The sequence below is a fragment of the Hyla sarda genome, chromosome 1 (genome assembly GCF_029499605.1).
Source record: "Hyla sarda isolate aHylSar1 chromosome 1, aHylSar1.hap1, whole genome shotgun sequence".
NCBI classification, from domain to species: Eukaryota; Metazoa; Chordata; class Amphibia; order Anura; family Hylidae; genus Hyla; species Hyla sarda.
In genome coordinates, this window is record NC_079189.1 from 538191712 (window position 1) to 538210449 (window position 18738).

General features: G+C 40.6%; 1 protein-coding gene and 1 non-coding gene across 14 annotated transcripts in view; both read right to left on the reverse strand.

The window, feature by feature from the left end:
- PDE4D (phosphodiesterase 4D) overlaps window positions 1–18738 on the reverse strand; it is an 846931-nt gene that overhangs the window by 219890 nt on the left and 608303 nt on the right. For all 13 annotated transcript variants that reach the window (XM_056540893.1, XM_056540998.1, XM_056540903.1 and 10 more), the window contains 2 exons: window positions 11708–11744; window positions 3247–3320 (listed from right to left, as the gene is read on the reverse strand). In XM_056540893.1, the coding sequence (XP_056396868.1) occupies window positions 3247–3320; window positions 11708–11744 (111 nt within the window). The remainder of the gene's footprint in view (window positions 1–3246; window positions 3321–11707; window positions 11745–18738) is intronic.
- Window positions 9760–9950, reverse strand: LOC130337309 (U2 spliceosomal RNA). Its single transcript, XR_008878227.1, has one exon. It is a non-coding gene; the product is annotated as a U2 spliceosomal RNA (small nuclear RNA).

Consider the following 18738-nt stretch of genomic DNA (forward strand, 5'->3'; position numbering starts at 1 on the left):
AGCCGGATGCATCCGGTTGCGTACGGTTTGCTTGCAATACGTTTTTTTTTCCATACTCAAAACCATGGTTGACCATGGTTTTGTCTACGGGTTAAAAACCAGATTGCCACCGCAAATGAATTGTTTTTTTCTAACATGGACATGAATGGGAAATGCACATACGGGAAACCATATACAGTTTTTACTTTGCACATGCGTATTTGCATTCTAAAGTTGAAATTTAAAAAAATTCATTTATTTTAAATAAAATTTTCTAAAATGTATGTTTTTTTTAATAAAAACGGACGAAACCGTACTTTTAACTGCACTTTTAAAAATAGTATAGGATTTAAAAACGCATACGGTTTACTTTTTCCCATACGTTTCCATCCGTTTTTTTTGTCATATGGTTCTCTTTAGAAAAAATGATTGAAAACAGCATGGCAAAAACGTGGTGTGAACCCAGCCTCAGGCTGGGTTCACACCACGTTTTTACCAAACTGTTTTCAATCAGTTTTTCTAAAGAAAACCGTATGGCATAAAAAAAAACGGATGGAACCATATGGAGACATATGGGGAAAAGTAAACCGGATGCGTTTGTAAACCATATACTGTTTTTAAAAGTGCATACGGTTCCGTCAATTTTTATTTTTCTTAAAAACATAAATTTTTGAAAATGTTATTTAAAATAAATAATTATTATTTTTTTTTTTACTTTAGGACGCAAGTGGGCATGTGCAAAGTAAAAACCATATACGGTTTCCCGTATGGAAACATATACATGTGCGTTTCCCATTGTTAAAAAAAAGTATGCGGTTGCAATACGGTTTTTAACCCGGAGACAAAACTGTGGTCAACCACGGTTTTGAGTACAGGAAAAAAACATATTGCAAGCAAACTGCACGCAGCCGGATGCATGTTTGTCTATGTATACGGTTTTCAATTGTTTGTCTACGTATATGGTTTTCAATACGGTTCCATATGTTTTCTATTATGAAAATGTATACAGGAACCGTACTTGAAAAACGTGGTGTGAACCCACTATCTATCTATGTTTTAGGCACTATCTATCTTTATTTGATATTTTGATGTATTCTCAAGTTCTCAGACAGTTCTCTTCTCCTCTTTCTGTTGTCCATGCTTAGTGTGGCACACAGACACACAATGCAAAGACTAAGTGAACTTCTCTGCTTTTTATCTGCTTTCAGGTGTGATTTTTATATTGCCCACACCTATTACTTGCCCCAGGTGAATTTAAAGGAGCATCACATGCTTGAAACAATCTTATTTATCCACAATTTTGAAAGGGTGCCAATAATTTTGTCCAGCCCATTTTTGGAGTTTGGTGTGACATTATGTCCAATTTGCTTTTTTTCTTCCCTTTTTTTGGTTTAGCTCCAATACACACAAAGGGAATAAACATGTGTTACTGCAATCCTTTTCTGTGAGAAATACTTAATTTTCTAGAAAAATGTCAGGGGTGCCAACATTTACAGCCATGACTGTATATAATATATAGAGAAATACATATCATAAAAAGTAACAAAGTAAAATAAGTCATACTCTCCTTACAAATCTCTAATCGCTTCTGTTTCGATGCTTTCAGAGTCTCACAGGTCTCTGTACATCCTGGTACCTATTGACATGGACATGTTACCACTACAGCCAATTGCTGACTGCAACAGCCGGTGATTGGCTGAAGTAGTCACATGTCCATGTTGGGACCAGGAAGTACATAGTCCAGTGAGATCATGAAAGCTTTAGAATGGGAGTTGCAGGGGATCAGTAAAGCAAATATGGCTTTATTATTATTTTACACCATTCTGAGATTTCTTTTAAGTATTTTATTTTATTTTTTTAATCGATGTACCCAGACAAAACCCTTTATGTAAAATGTGGAGACTGTAAAATAAAATGCCAGGCTAGTCATGTTCACAGGATAGGGGATAAGTGTTTGATCGCAGGGGGTCCGACCGCTGGGACCCCCTGTGATCTCCTGTACGGGGCAGCGGCTGTCCTGTGCAGGGGGCGTGCCGGCTGCAGCATGACGTTGCAGCCGGCATGCCTCCTCCATACATCTCTATGGGAGAGGCGGGGAGGCGTTCGTGCCTCCCTGCCTCCCCCATAGAACTGTATGGGGACAGGGAGGAGATGGGGCATCACCGTCGACCTCTAGGTTGACGCTACGCGCCTTAGCGCTCACCATGAGCGCTAATGGCGGTGCCCCGTTAGGGAGATCGTGGGGGGTCCCAGAGGTCGGACCCCCCGCAATCAAACACTTATCCCCTAACCTGTGGATAGGGGATAAGTGTCATACCACTGCCGCTTTTTTTTTTTAAGATCTCTATAATACACGTCATCTAACTGTACTCAAAGGGCCTTTCCCACAAATATACATATAATATTATTATCTACATTATAAAAGTTTTTGCAAATGGCATTCCACCAGAGGACTGAACAAGCACAGTGAGGTTTGGAGGTAGGGTTGCGTGCCACAGTAACATTGGCGAGTTAGCCCTGCCTCCATTCCTCACTGCACACACAGGGCTGCTGCCGGATAGCCCTGTGTGTCTGCTCATAGGAGAATATGCAGTGTATTTCCCACTGTGCTGCAGATTTAGCATAGCGTGAGATCCGCTGCGTATACACTGTGTGTGACCCTACCCTAAGGGTGTATTCACACATACAGTAATCTGCACATATTTGATGTGCAGGATTTGAAGCTGCAGATCTGGAGCTGTGTTCAGTCATTTAGCTTACATTGTAGTCTGCAGCATAAAATCTACAGCTTCAAATCCTATGCATCAAAAATTTGCACTGAAGGATACTGTACATGTGAATAGATCCTTAAAGAGACCATATGGGCCTCATGGCCAAGTATGTTTACCATGGGATTGTGTCATCGCCATACTATTAGACAGGCGCTTTCCCTTTATTCTTCTTCTGTGTTATGTTATGCTGGCCCTGCATGGTCACCTCAGTGTTTTTTTTATTTCTGTAACAAGAACCAGACGCCAAATATTGCAATGTTTTAATCAAAACAGAAAAGCCATAAAAACACAAAATGGATAGCTTATGGGGCAGATTGGATATAGGACAGACCATAAAGAACATGGAGAGAGGCATGTTTCTGCCCCTTTAAGAAGCTTTAATATGTGAAAATGATTGTGTACAGTGTGAACCCGTACATAGTGCAGAGTGACGTTTCGAGAAGGGTAGAATTACATTTTGACATGGACATCGGTGGGTATGGCGATCATCACTTACTTGCTGGGTGCTCGATCTTGCATGTTGGTTAGTGCAGCAAAATTATTCCTTACAGTACGGAGACTGGCCAGTACCTGGAAGATGAATGCATGAATGTCAGATGATGTATACAATAACACTACACTGTCAATACGAGATATATGAGAAATCAAGATGGTAAAACTTTACATTTACATTTATTCATGGGGAAGTCGCTGGCTGTCCGGGCATGCTGGGAGTTGTAGTTTTGCAATGTCTAACACTCCACACTTTTTATATAATATTGGTTTTGACACATTTGCAACATTTATGTGTATTCTTCTAAATTACCACTAGGTGGTGATCACTGTTAGGGGCATCTGAACAGAACTAAAACTATGTGGCCTATTTGCTGAAATGGTGATACCCCTTTAACCCCTTAAGGAACGGGGTTTTTTCCGTTTTTGCATTTTCGTTTTTTGCTCCTTGCCTTTAAAAAAATCATAACTCTCAATTTTGCACCTAAAAATCCATATGATTGCTTATTTTTTGCGCCACCAATTCTTCTTTGTAATGACATCAGTAATTTTGCCCAAAAATCTACGGTGAAACAGGAAAAAAAATAATTGTGCGACAACATTTTTTTAAAAACGCTGTTTTGTAACTTTTAGGGGCTTCGGTTTCTACGTAGTACATTTTTCGGTAAAAATGACACCTGATATTTATTCTGTAGGTCCATACGGTTAAAATGATACCCTACTTATATAGGTTTGATTTTGTCGGACTTCTGGAAAAATCATAACTACATGCAGGAAAATTAATACGTTTAAAATTGTCATCTTCTGACCCCTATAACTTTTTTTTATTTTTCCGTGTATGGTGCGATAACAGGGCTCATTTTTTGCGCCGTGATCTGAAGTTTTTAACGGTACCATTTTGGCATTTATAGGACTTATTGATCACTTTTAATTCATTTTTAAATGATATAAAAAGTGACCAAAAATGCACTATTTTGGACTTTGGATTTTTTTTGCGCGTACGCCATTGACCGTATATGTTTATTTTATTTTTATTTACACTGTGTTTTTTTTTTATGGGAAAAGGGGGGTGAGGGAAGGGGTTAAATGATATTCATTCACTTTTTTTTCCCACTTTTTTTTTGCAGTGTTATAGCTCCCATAGGGACATATAACACTGCACACACTGATCTTTATCATTGATCACTGGTTTCTCATAGGAAACCAGTGATCGATGATTCTGCCGCATGACTGCTCATGCCTGGATCTCAGGCACTGAGCAGTCATTCGGCGATCGGACAGCAAGGAGGCAGATAGGGGCCCTCCCGCTGTCCTGTCAGCTGTTCGGGATGCCGCGATTTGGCAACGGCTATCCCGAACAGCCCACTCAGTTAACCGGCAGCTTTTACTCTCACTTTTAGCCGTGCGGCTCAGCTCCGAGCGTGCGGCTAAAGGGTTAATAGCATGCAGCGCCGCGATCGGCGCTGCGCGCTATTAGCGGCGGGTCCCGGCTTCACTATGACGCCGGGCCCACCGTGATATGATGCGGGGCTACCGTGTAACCCTGCGTTATATCACAGGAGCAGGACCAAGGACGTACCGGTACGTCCTTGGTCCTTAAGGGGTTAAAAGGGTTTTTTGGGCTCAAGTAATTAATGGCCTATCTTTGACACCCAGCACCCCGGCTGATCAGCTGCTCCGGAGAGCTGCTGCACCCCATAATTCACAGTAAGCAGGGCTGTTTATTGTGTAGTGGCAGTGCCACATTACTGCAGCTCAGCTACCACTGAAGTGAATAGAAGCTGAACTACAGTAACCCGCCATCCACAACAACACAATGAACGGCACACAGCTTTTGGGTACACAGCTTCTGATTCTCCAAAACAGCTGATCAGCGGAGGTGCCGGGTGTCGAAGATAAGTCAACAATTATTCCAGGTTGGATGGGGACCATTTTCAGGTCTCTCATGATGGTATTGGGCAGGTAAGGAGCAGTGCCTGGTTACCTCCTAGTATGATGAGAGTGGTGCTTAGAATTGAGGCCAAAGAGTTCAATCAGATCAATGTATATTGTTTCAGCCTGAGAGTTTTTGCAAACAGTAGGCAGTTAGTTCTACCTAGTGGTGGCTGTAGACTTCCAAAATGTTATCATTTAATGCTTAATCTATATAGGATATATTAAACTCTGCGTTGGAAAAACCAATTTCTGACTGTTATAATATTTTTTTTTATTTTTATCAATCAATTATCACTGAATTTTGGGCGTAAAAATGATATATCTCAAGTGGATATTTCCTATACTTTAAAGGGGTTTTCCAGGCACCGCTCATGACCTGCCCAATACCATCATGAGAGACCTCAAAATGGTCCCCATCCAACCTGGCAGAGCTTTAGAGGATCTGCAGATAAGAATGGCAGAAAATCCACAAATCCAGGTGTGTAAACCTTGTGGCCTCATCCCCAAGAAGCCTGCAGGCTGTAATTTCTGCCAAAGGGGCTTTAAAGCGCAACTGTCATGAAATGTGGGTGCAATAACCTGCACACATCCTTTGTACTGTGAGCAGGTGGTGGGTATAGCAATGTTTTTACCTAATATTTGCAGCCTTTCATGACTTCAAAAAATGCTTTTGATCAAAGTCACTGATGGTCGGATAGGCGTAGCGCGAGGTACACGATGCCCCGCCGCCACCACACCCACTCCCTGTATGTCAGCGCAGGGACTGCTGTGTGATTGACACACAGGTCCCAGCGCATGCGCCCTTCAGCTAATCTTATGTGCACGCCGCTACGTGTCATCCAGCTAGCACTGAGGAGGAAGATGGCGGTGAGAGTGAGCGCTCGCTGGGGGAGCGAGCGCTTGCTGGATGACACGCAGCGGCGCGCACATTATATTAGCTGAAGGGCGCATGCGCTGGGACCTGTGTGTCAATCACACAGCGGTCCCAGCACTGACATACAAGGGGTGGGTGTGGCAGCAGGGCATCGCTTATCCGACCGTCAGTGGCTTTGATCAAAAGCATTTTTTGCTTAAAGGGGTATTCCAGGAAAAAACTTTTTTTTAATATACCAACTGGTTCCAGAAAGTTAAACAGATTTGTAAATTACTTCTATTAAAAAATCTTAATCCTTTCAGTACTTATGAGCTTCTGAAGTTAAGGTTGTTCTTTTCTGTCTAAGTAATCTCTGATGACACGTGTCTCCGGAAACGCCCAGTTTAGAAGCAAATTCCCATAGTTAACCTCTTCTAAACTGGGCGGTTCCCGAGACACGTGTCATCAGAGATTACTTAGACAGAAAAGAACAACCTAAAATTCAGAAGCTCATAAGTACTGAAAGGATTAAGTTTTTTTAATAGAAGTAATTTACAAATCTGTTTAACTTTCTGGAGCCAGTTGATATATAAAAAAAAAATATTTTTCCTGGATAACCCCTTTAAGTACTGAGTAAAGGGTCTGAATACTTATGTCACTGCAAAACTTTAGTTTTTCCTTTTAAAAAAAATTAGCAATGATTTCTTACATTCTGTTTTCACTGTCATTATGGTGTATTAAGTGCAGAATAATGGAGGAAAACTAGATATTTTCTTTTATTTTAGGCTGCAACATAAGAAAATGTGAAAAAAATGTGAAAGGTCTGAAGACTTTCTGAATGTATTTTATCTATGGAAGCATCATTAGACTGGATTGTACATTCTGCATTGCATCCTACATGCATTAACATGCTGTCATGTTGTAATACGTGGAGCAAGTCTGTGGTTTGTGGGATTAGAGACTGAGACAGACAAAACACAGCTATAAACCCTCCTGGGAGAATATTACGATAACATAGATTATGGTAACTCGATACCCAGGAAGACCTCTAGACTATGAGCGTCAAAGATATAGATCCCCTGCTGTCTGCCTTTATACCTAATATGTGGCTGTAAAGTCTTGGTCACCACTTATTAGTGGGAAGTCGAGAAAAGTTCTCTGTAGTATTCTGATGGTTTTTGTACATATATAGTATGCACAGCCTGCATTCCAGTTTGAATTTAGTGACCGCGATGACCTCCTTCTCTAAAGAAGCCTATGTCTATGGGAAAGTCATATGTGAGACTGTGACGCTATATAGATAAGAATCTCTAAACTTCGTGATGGTGCATTTAACCTCCAATGGGTCTTGGATGGCATACACGCTCTGAGCTCCTGTCTTCTGTTTCCTCTGGACATTTATTATACATAGCAATTGTCATAACCCGATACATTTACATCAGGTTATCAGTGAACTATTATAATCCCCTTATTAGCCAGAGACCGTCTAATCTCACAACAGTACAATGCAATGTGGTGAGCAGTAGACAGCCAAGGTCGGAGCTACACCCATATAATACCAGCATTGCATTGTCAGAGAAATGTCTTAGATTACACCATCATCTCTTCTATTCACTAGTCATTGTCAGTAGTGATGAACGACAGGGGCCATATTCAAATTTGTGATATTTCGCAAATAAATTGACAAATATTCATCCTATGTTTGTGAAATTTGCATATTCCCTTTTTTCCATGCGAAAATCGTAATGAAATTTGCATAGTGCACATGTCCGATTATATCTTTCAACTAACACTATACCCTACACTGGTACAAGTGCATGTGCCTTAGATGAAGGAAGGTCTGGCTTCTCCTCTGAATAGGGCATTACTGGATTCCCTCCCACCCCCTCAACATTAGTGTTGAGCGGCATAGGCCATATTCGAATTCGCGAATATTCGCGAATATATGGACGAATATTCGCCATATATTCGTGAATATTCGCATATTCGTAATATTCTCCTTTTATTTTCGTAATGCGAATATTCGCGTATGCTAAAATTACCATATGCGAAAATTAACATATTCAAAATTAACATTAAATGAAAATTCGCATATGTGAAAATTAGCATATGCTAATTTTCGCATATGCGAAAATTCGCACGCCAGTCTCACACAGTATTAGAGCCTTCTTTACACCACACAGGCTGGAAGCAGAGAGGTGTGATCACTGTGATGTGTACTGTGAAAAAAAAACAAACCAAAAAAAAAACGAATATTCGTAATTACGAATATATAGTGCTATATTCGCGAATATTCGCGAATTCGCGAATATGCGATATTCGCGAATAAAATTCGCATTGCGAATATTCGCGAGCAACACTACTCAACATGTGTCTGAATCGTGTCGCCTTTTTTGCATTATTATTGCTATCATATGTTTCATAGAAATAATGTATATTCCAACAACAGCAAAGCATACAGCACAGCTCCAGCCCAGTGGTGTCACAATCACTACGCCGGCATTTCACTGCACTGTGGTGGTCAGTCACCTTGCTAGAGGGTCATAGGTGGACCTTGTTCAGTCTAAAACGTGAATAGGCTTGCCATGGGTACACCACAGTTAGGGTTGCCACCTGGCCGGTATTTTTCTGGCACAGACCGTATTTTGACCACTCTGACGGTATTTTTATACTAAGAATACTGGCAATGTAAAGGCCGGTATTTATCCAACCAATCCTCCAACTCCTGGAATGTTGCACCATATACTATACCAGTGTTTCCCAACCAGAGCGCCTCCAAGCTGTTGCAAAACTACAACTTCCAGCATGTCCAGACAGTTGGAATACTATATATTCCAACATGCAGGGAGTTGTAGTTTTAGTCTGAGGCAGCTGCTGAGCCACAGGCTGTATCAGGACATGCTGGGAGTTGTACTTAGTAACTAACTGCAACTCCCAAATTTTATTAAAAAAAAAAAAAAGAGAGATCAAAAAGTCACATCAAAACAAAAGTACTGTTAAAAATGCAAAAAAAATGAGCCCTCAGCTCATACAGGCCAGTATAAGGAGAAATAAAAAGTTATAGGGGTCAAAATAGGACAAAACTTCCCCCGCATATGTGTACCCTGTGATTCCACACATATATAATTAATTATGCAAATTAGAATGACTGGTATTTTTTGTAAGAAAGGTGGCAACCCTCACCACAGTATATGTCAGAATAGCTTTTTGTAGCTGTATTTTGAAATACAGTGGGGAAAAATAGTATTTAGTCTTTAGTCAGCCACCAATTGTGCCAGTTCTCCCACTGAGAGAGGCCTGTAATTTTCATCATAGATATACCTCAACTATGAGAGACAGAATGAGAAAAAAAAGGTCAAACATTTTCTGTAAGTCTTCACAGGGTTTTCACACACTGTTGCTGGTATTTTGGCCCATTCCTCCATGCAGATCTCCTCTAGAGCAGTGATGTTTTGGGGCTGTCACTGGCCAACACGGACTTTCAACTCCCTCCAAAGGTTTTCCATGTGGTTGAGATCTGGAGACTGGCTAGGCCACTCCAAGACCTTGAAATGCTTCTTACAAAGCCACTCCTTCATTGCCTGGGCGGTGTGTTTGGGATCATTGTCATGCAGAAAGACCCAGCCACGTTTCATCTTCAACGCCTTTGCTGATAGAAAAAGGTTTTCACTCAAAATCTCACGATACATGGTGCCATTTATTATTTTCTTTTTATTTATTTATTTATTTTTTTGGTGCACTGTACCCAAAGATATCGACATATTGGGTCAATGCATAGGGCAATGGAAGCAAGCTTCGAAATCGGCCCTCTTTCTCAAAAATCCATTTAATATATTGTCCCCAGATAGGGGACATATCAGATATTAAACTGATAAGAGCAGATACTACACTTGATCTTAGCCAAAAGGCAGAGAAGCGATACCATTTATACTTTTCTTAACATGGATCAGTTGTCCTGGTCCCTTAGCAGAAATACAGCCCAAAGCATAATGTTTCCACCCCCCATGCTTCACAGTAGGTATGGTGTCCTTTGGATGCAACTCATCATTCTTTCTCCTCCAAACATGAGTTGAGTTTTTACCAAAAAGTTCTACTTTGGTTTCATCTGACCATATGACATTCTCCCAATGCTCTTCTGGATCATCCAAATGCTCTCTAGCAAACTTCAGATGGGCCCTGAAATGTACTGGCTTAAGCAGGGGGGCATGTCTGGCACTGCATGATTTGAGTCCCTGGTGGCATAGAGTGTTGCTGATGGTAGCCTTTGATACTTTGGTCCAGGCTCTCTGCAGGTCATTCACTAGGTCCCCCCCGTGTGGTTCTGGGATTTTTACTCACCATTCTTGTGATCATCTTGACACCAGTGAGATCTTGTGTGGACCTCCAGATCGAGGGAGATTATCAGTGGTCTTGTATGTCTTCAATTTTCTAATAATTGCTCCCACAGTTGATTTCTTTACACCAAGCTGCTTGCCTATTGCAGATTCAGTCTTCCCAGCCTGGTGCAGGTCTACAATTTTGTTTCTGGTGTCCTTCGACAGCTCTTCGGTCTTGGACATAGTGGAGTTCAGAGTGTGACTGTTTGAGGTTGTGGACAGGTGTCTTTTATACTGATAACAAGTTCAAATAGGTGCCATTAATACAGGTAAGGGGTGGAGGACAGAGGAGACTCTTTAAGAAGAAGTTACAGGTCTGTGAGAGTCAGAAATACTTATTTTACTGAGGAATTTACCAATTAATCATTAGAAATCCTACAATGTGATTTCCTGTATTCTTTCCTCCCATTCTGTCTCTCCTAGTTGAGGTATACCTATGATGAAAATGACAGGCCTCTCATCTTTTTAAGTGAGAGAACTTGCACAATTGGTGGCATTTTTTCCCCACTGTATATGCCCAATGTAGCCCTAAAGCGTGATCTGAATAATTCTCACATTATAAAAACCTTGGGAGAGATTTATCAAAACCTGTGTAGAGAGAAAGTTGACCAGTTGCCCATAGCAACTAATCAGATCGCTTCTTCCATCTTTAAAAGGCCTCTGAAAAATGAAAGAAGCAATTGGATTGGCTGCTATGGGCAACTGGTAAACTTTTCCTCTACACAGGTTTTGATAAATCTCCCCCCCCCCCCCCCTTTGCATTTTCTTGTCTTTATGGCATATTCACAAGTATCTTATGGCTGTCTTTACAACTTCTATACATCTCTCCACTAAGACCAGATGCAGCCAACCCTGTCCAGCATTTTTTTTTACATATAGCATAGTTCAGTGTTGAACAAAATAGTGAATCTAAGGTTATGTTCACATTTTGAGCAAAATCCAGTGGAAAAATTTGGCTCGGAAATTCTGTTGCAGAAGAGTCCCATTGTTTATTCTGCTGGACCGTGCACACAGCGGCATTTCTGAGGTGGAAACATCTGTCAATTTCAGCCTCTGCAGAAAAAACGGACATGTCAATTCTTTCTGCAGAATCCATTTGGAAATGCATTGCCGTTTATGAAGACGAGGCATTTCTGAGCGGTCCTAGCACCAGCATGTTCTGCTGGCACCCATTGTCTGCTGTATCTCTGCCCGGAAACTTTCCAGGCAGACATTCTGCTTTGTGAACATAGCCTAAAAGGGAGATAAATTCATCCTAGCTAAAACGTTATCATACTGTTTAATATAAAACATCAACTCACCTGAGCAAATGGTGTTACAATCAAGTCATCTCCATGTCTGTAAAATAAAGAAAACTATTTAGAACACCATGCAAATGTAGATAAAAGATATAGTAACATATACTTTGGGGCCTTAAAGGGGTACTCCGCTGAAAACATCTTATCACCTATCCAAAGGAGGACTCTCTGCTGCGGCACCCCTGTTATTCGGTGCACAGAGTGAACTCTGCTCCGTGTCCGATGACTGGCGATGCCGGCCGCCACGCCCCCTCCATTCATGTCTATGGGAGAAGGCGTGACAGCTATGTACTAGCCATCAAGCCCCCTCCCATAGACATGAATGAAGGAGGCGTGGCGTGACGTTAAGAACGCGGAAGCTGCAAGCTTCCATGTTTCGGACGCCACTGATGCCGGCCTGGAGATCGTGGGGGTCCCCAGCGGCAGGACCCCGCGATCTAACATCTTATCCCCTGTCCTTTGTATAGGGGATAAGATGTTTTCAGCGGAGTCGCCCTTTAATTGTTAGGCCAAAGGCTAAGGCTAAAAAGTTGTTGTTTTGCAACAAATGGAGGCACACTGGTTGGGAAACACTGCTCTAGAGACTGTAGAGGGGAAGTGCATACATTCCAAACTTCCTGATTTGGGCAATACAAATCTGCAAACCAGACCACATAAGGAGAAGGGTTTAAGCAAAGGACCCAAAATCCCCCAACCACCAACCCCACACACACCCAAAAAAATAAAAAATAAATAGCCATTTGGGGATCATTTCTGGGCAGTTTAGGTTTCTTCCTGGGTGTTCTCAGGAACAGAAGTTAAATGTATCTGAGAGACAGCAGAAAGTAGGGAGGCGAACAGTGCGGATGGGTCTGGAAACTGGAGCTGGTGGATACGCTGAAGCTGCAGTGGCCTAGATGAAAGGCTCGCTCAAGCACATCAAAGAGCCAGACTAGTCCTTCCTCCTGGGCCCTCTGTCCTATCTGGGTCAACAGGTGGTCCTTTATGGTTGCAGGTGTGTGACCTGAATGCCACGAAAAATGGAATTGCACCATTATGTTGGGTAATCAATTTTTTCGGACTTTACAATACGGTAAAACTGACAGCCTAACTTTATTCTTTGGGTGAGTACAATTACAATAATACCAATCATTTATGTTTTATGATTTTAAAAAAATAGAAAACTTGAAAAAAAAAATCTGTTCATTGCTGTACACTATAACTTTAGGCGCCATTTCCACTCGGCAGTTTTTCTGTGAGAATTGCTACTGCAGTTTCTAAGCCAAAGCTAGAAGTAGATTCATGAGGAAGGAGAAGTGTAATTCCTTCCCATTTCCCATTTCTTTTGTATACACTTCTCGCTTTGGCTCAAAAACTGCAGGAGCAGTTTAAAATAAAAAAAAATAAAAACTGGCAAGTGAAAACGTAGCCTTAGGTTATATTCACACAGGCAATGTCCTCACGGAAAGTTTTTGCGCGAACATAGCCCCGACAGCTGAACGCTGGCAAAACATGTGCTGGGACCACTCAGAAATGAGCCTTCTCAAAGACGGCAATGCATTTGCATGTGGACTCTGCAGGCATAGACATTTCTTCTCTGAAATCGGAAATTCTGTTGTGTGCACAGCACAGCAAAATCCCATTGTGATCAATGGGACTCTGCTGCTGCGGAATTTCCATGCAGAATTCAATTGTGTTAACAAAGCCTTAGGGTAGGATCACACGTGCCATTTTAACGCACATGTGACATTACCCTTAGGGTTAACTTTTTGGGCCAAAAACTGTAGTTTTTCTGGAACGTGATATGACCAAAAGTCAGCAATTTTGGCAAATTTATGCCGTTGACAGTGCATGATCAGGAATGTAATCATTAAACAGATTGGACAATTACAAATGCGGTTATACCTAATGTGTTTGCTTCATTTATTACTTACTTTATATTTATTTATTTATTTACTAGCTGAGTACCCAGCGTTGCAAAGTTTTTCCTATCTAATCTTTGTGGGGGAGGAAAAGCAACATAGGAGGAAGTACTTGTCCTCATATCCCAACCCCATATCCCATCCTCTTATCCCGACTTTATATTATATTCTCACATCCCGTTCTCATACCTCGACCTCATATCTCATCCTCAGGTGGGGCTGAATTGTGATGAAGAGATTGTAGGCCGAAAATAGAAGGAGGCATGGTTTTTGTGGAAGTGAGCATGACTTGCAAGTCAGACCAATGCACAAAAAGGGTAAAAAATAAAAGGGGTGTGTTTTAAATGGTGGGTGTGGCTTTGTGACATGGGGTGTGGCATGCGGGAGGGGTGTGGCCTGACTGACACACTCACCAGGAGATGCAGAGCAGAGCTTGAAGTAAGTTACTGGAAGTCCTAAGTACTTGCATGGGACTTAAGACAAAAACCCCATCCTTCACGTAAGGGGGTAGGTTAGGGATAATTTAACTATCTCATATTTTTATTTGACATAAAAGTAACATTTAATAAGTTTCATCAAAATATCTTCAGCCATTTGAAAGTTATGCTGGAAAATACATTTCCCATAGACTTGCATGGGACTTTAAACAAAAACGCTGACCCTCACAAATGGGGGGTGGGAAAGGGTTAATTTATCTATAATATGTTTGTAGTTGACATAAAAGGCCCCTTTCACACTATAAAAATTCATCCGTGATGAACAACCGTCATAAAAATCTTGAAAATCGGCCATTAAACGGCCGTTAGAAAATCCTTAACGGCCATTAGAAAATCCCATTATAGTCTATGTGATTTATCTAATAGCCGTTTTAAACCCGTTATTGCCCGTTATTAATAACGGCCGTTGTTTTTATGACGGGCGATAGTAACGGGAGAAATAGTGCATGCACGTCACGTTTAACGGACGATTTCCAGGGTTTTTATAACGGGCGTTTATATAACAGAGGTATTTTTATAGTGTGAAAGCAGCCTAAGTAACACTTATACCAAGTTTTATCGAAATATCTTCAGCTGTTTGATGCTGGAACATACATACACACATTAGGAGAGGTTTATCAAAAACTGTACAGAGGAAAATTTGCTGAGTTGCCCATAGCAACTAATCAGATCACTTCTTTCATTTTGCAGAGGCCTTGTTAAAAATGAAATAAGCGATCTGATTGGTTGTTATGGGCAACTCAGCAAATTTTCCTCTGCACAGTTTTTGATAAATCTCACCCATTGAGATATATATATATATATATATATATATATATATATATATATATATATATATATATATATCAATTTATTTTACAGTGTTTTATTTGGAAAATGGCAATTTTCCAAAATCTTTTTTATCTATATTTTGGCTTTTAAGAGGAGTCTTGGCTGGGAGCAGTCTTCATGATGCCCCGGGCCAGATGGAGAAGAAACAGGAGTAAACAGTTCTGATCCGACAAGACGTCGTCACCTGTGAGTCCCTTGATGTAACTGTATGTGACCACTATGGTAACTGTAAGTGGGAATATTGGTCTGTATGAAGTGGATTTTATTTAATAACTGTATAGTGTTATTATCAAGTTATGATGTGGCGGAATTATGTGTCCCTTGTATGGGGATATTATTGCTAGTTCTGGTCTCGGTATACTGGATTTGGTCAGTTTTTGTGGGTATTTTTTAAGTGGTGTGTGTGTGTGTGTGTGAGTGTGTGTGTGTGCGTGTATATGTTTGTGTGTGTGTGTGTATGTTTGTGTGTGTGTGTGTGTGGGGGGGTTACAAAATATTAATTCTTCCATGTTTGCTAAATAGTATAGAAGTGCCCCTTTATAAAAGTTGTTTAGTAGAATTGTTACACATGGAAGGCCATCATGCCATGTCAGTATCTCTCGTTATTTATTTATTTTTGTTTTTTTTTCTAATAGTGTTTATTTGTCTGCAGAAGCTTTGGCTTTTTTCCAGGGGAATGGATCCATGCCAGATCTTTTGTGTATCTGGTTGCTGAATGAGTTTTGTTCCTTGGTTATTTAATGGATCCATGTACCTAACGCACCTGCCAGTAATACTGTTTAGTTACTTTGAGTGTCTGTGCTCTCTGTTCTTTCCTGTTTGTTTGTTACAAAGTTAGCATTTGGTTTTGACTGCCAAATTGGCTTTGTTGTTAGCTTTGCTTTTAGTTCCTGACCCACTTCTGTTTGAATGTTTCTGGGAATTGTGTTGTTTTGTGATGTGGTCCGTGTTTCTATGGTGTTTGTGTAAGTTATCTTGCAAATATCATCCTTGGTATGTAGTTATTCATTACTGCCAATTATATGGATATGGGCTCATATTTGTTTCTTGGATGATTGCTGGTTGTTCTTCCTATTCTGCCCTAACACAAAGTCCTGAGGGAATTTAAGATTGGGGAGTCACTGTTAGGACCCTGGAAAAGTAGCTGCTATAGGTGAAACCTGGTTCTGCAGTTTAGAGACCCATTAGCATTGTTGCAACACTAAAACAATAGCCCTATTTATTCTGGGGGGCCCTGCTAAACCAGACAATACCTCTACTACAGCATTTAGTTTCACAGGTGCTGGATAAGTTAACTAGTAGTAATAAATGAAAAATTGTTGTGTGATTTTGTGTGACAAAAATGACAATATAAAAGAAAAATTACAATAACCATAATTCAAGCAGATTGTTATCACATTCAATGTTTTACCTTCACCTAAGTTTACGTTTTATGTTGCACATTTTATGAATGACATTTCTTCTTAACCCTGACACATTTTTCTGTGACCCTTTAGGGTATGTTCACACTAAGTAATTCCCACGGAATTCAGTGAGCGGAATGCCGCGAACGGAATTACGTGCTGTGAACATAAACATCAGTGTGAATGGGTCTTCCGCAATACCCATTCACACTGCGGAATTTCAGCGGTGGACAATTCCGCCGCTGAAACTTTTCCGCGCAAAGAAAGAACATGTTCATTCTTTGCGCGGAAGTCCGCGAACACTGCATAGCCGTCAATGGTGACGGAACAGTGCCGCGCGGCCAGAATGGAATCTCCGCTCGCGGAATTCTGCGAGCGGAGATTCCGTTCATTATGGGTAGTGTGAACATACCCTAACAGTGAACATATTAAATGGTGAAATTTATGACAAAAGTGTTTGGTTGGTGCAGTTTAGAAGAGCTGCCGCTAATGCATTGTAACCATAGGATGATTTTTTTTACCAACCATGGCCCACCAGAGGACACATGAATTATTTACCCATTTACCCATTTATTTACCCATCCCCATTTAGGGGAAAGCTAAAATGCATTGTTTTCCTCAATGGCCATCACTAGGAGTTACACTGTTTATGTAACTCTGGTGGCTATAGAAATAGCATAGCTAGTGGGGCTTACACAACTCCCTTACTAATGTCAATGGGAGTTATGCAAATCGTGTAACCCTCTGTCTACAGACCCTATATGAGGACTTGTTTTGTATGTAAGGTGAAATAAAAAATAAAAATAAAGGCAATTTTCCCTCTTTTGGGCGTTTTTGTCTTTTAGAATGACACTCTTAAAACTGAAATATATTCTTCGGGTCAGTACAATTACATCAATTTGTTTTAAATAAATATGCCTTAAATCACCTCATTCCCACTCCTTCAAATTTCTATTTTCCTGTCTACAGGTCTGTATATAAGGGGAATATTTCTGCTTTGTGATCTGTAATTTTTAACAGAAGCATTTTGTGGCAGATGGGATTTTTTCCGATATATGTGATCAAGATTCAGCAATTCTGGTGGGATCATAAATAATATATTTTAATAGTTTAGGCCATTCCACAAGTGGTAATGCCAAGAATGTTTTTTTGTATTTTTTTATTTGAAAATTTATCGTGGGATGATTTTTTCCCCCAAAAACACTAATATATATATATATATATATATATATATATAGTATACAAAAAATAAGATTGCAGCAGCACACATTGGTCAAAAAATTGAGGCTCTTAGCGCACTTTTTTGATCAAAAACTTGTCCCCCATCCACCACGGGGAGGTGGCCTCATTTAGGATGGGACCCTAACACACATGTGCACCCCTCCCCCTTTCTCACAGGTGGTGTTTTAAATTGTATATGGATCCAGCATGTCACCCAGTCAGAGGCTATATGCCCAGCAGAGGTGAGTTGGTATCTGAGTGTTAGGCTCAGAATGTGTGTTAGGGTCCCATCCTAAATGAGGCCACCTCCCCGTGGTGGATGGGGGACACGTTTTTGATCAAAAAAGTGCGCTAATAGCCTCAATTTTTTGACCAATGTGTGCTGCTGCAATGTTTTTTGTATACTCTGTATCTGCCACAGCAGTGTGCACCCATGTATTAGGTTGGTGTGCTGGCTATTTTTCTTTTTTTCTTTTTGCATATATATATATATATATATATATATATATATATATATATATATATATATATAATTCTGACTTGGCATTAATCCCAATCAGCTTCTGAGACTTTGTAACCAGAGTCAGAGCTGATCAGAGGGCATGCTACCTTATATGGTGGTGTGATGAGAAACTTACTTTGCATACTTCTTAACCAGAAAGCCCACGGAGTGCTAAAGGCCTCTTTGAATCTCCGTTCTACACCAGAAGTGGTGCCTCTCCCTGACCCTACAGGTCTCTCATCCTCAGCCAAGCCAGAAAACCCTGCTATGTACTAATGAGGGGCAAGCACCACGAAACAGCTGTCTGCAGATGGGATCTCTTCCCTTCTGGGGAGAATTCTGACTTGGCATTAATCCCAATCAGAGGGCACGCTACCTTATATGGTGGTGTGATGAGAAACTTACTTTGCATACTTCTAATATATACATATATATATATATATATATATATATATATATATATATTTATTTATATGCCTTTTTCTAGGGGGGGCTTTTATAAGCAATACCTAGACTGCTAATTCTGATCAAAACTATGCAATTACATTGCACTGATCTGATAAGTTGGTGCTCTTCTGAGCTAGACTGTATTAGATCTACCATGACAGACATGGAGGCCTTCAAAACGTCTCTGTCTGCAATGATAACCAATCGGCACCCCACAATCGCATTAGATGTC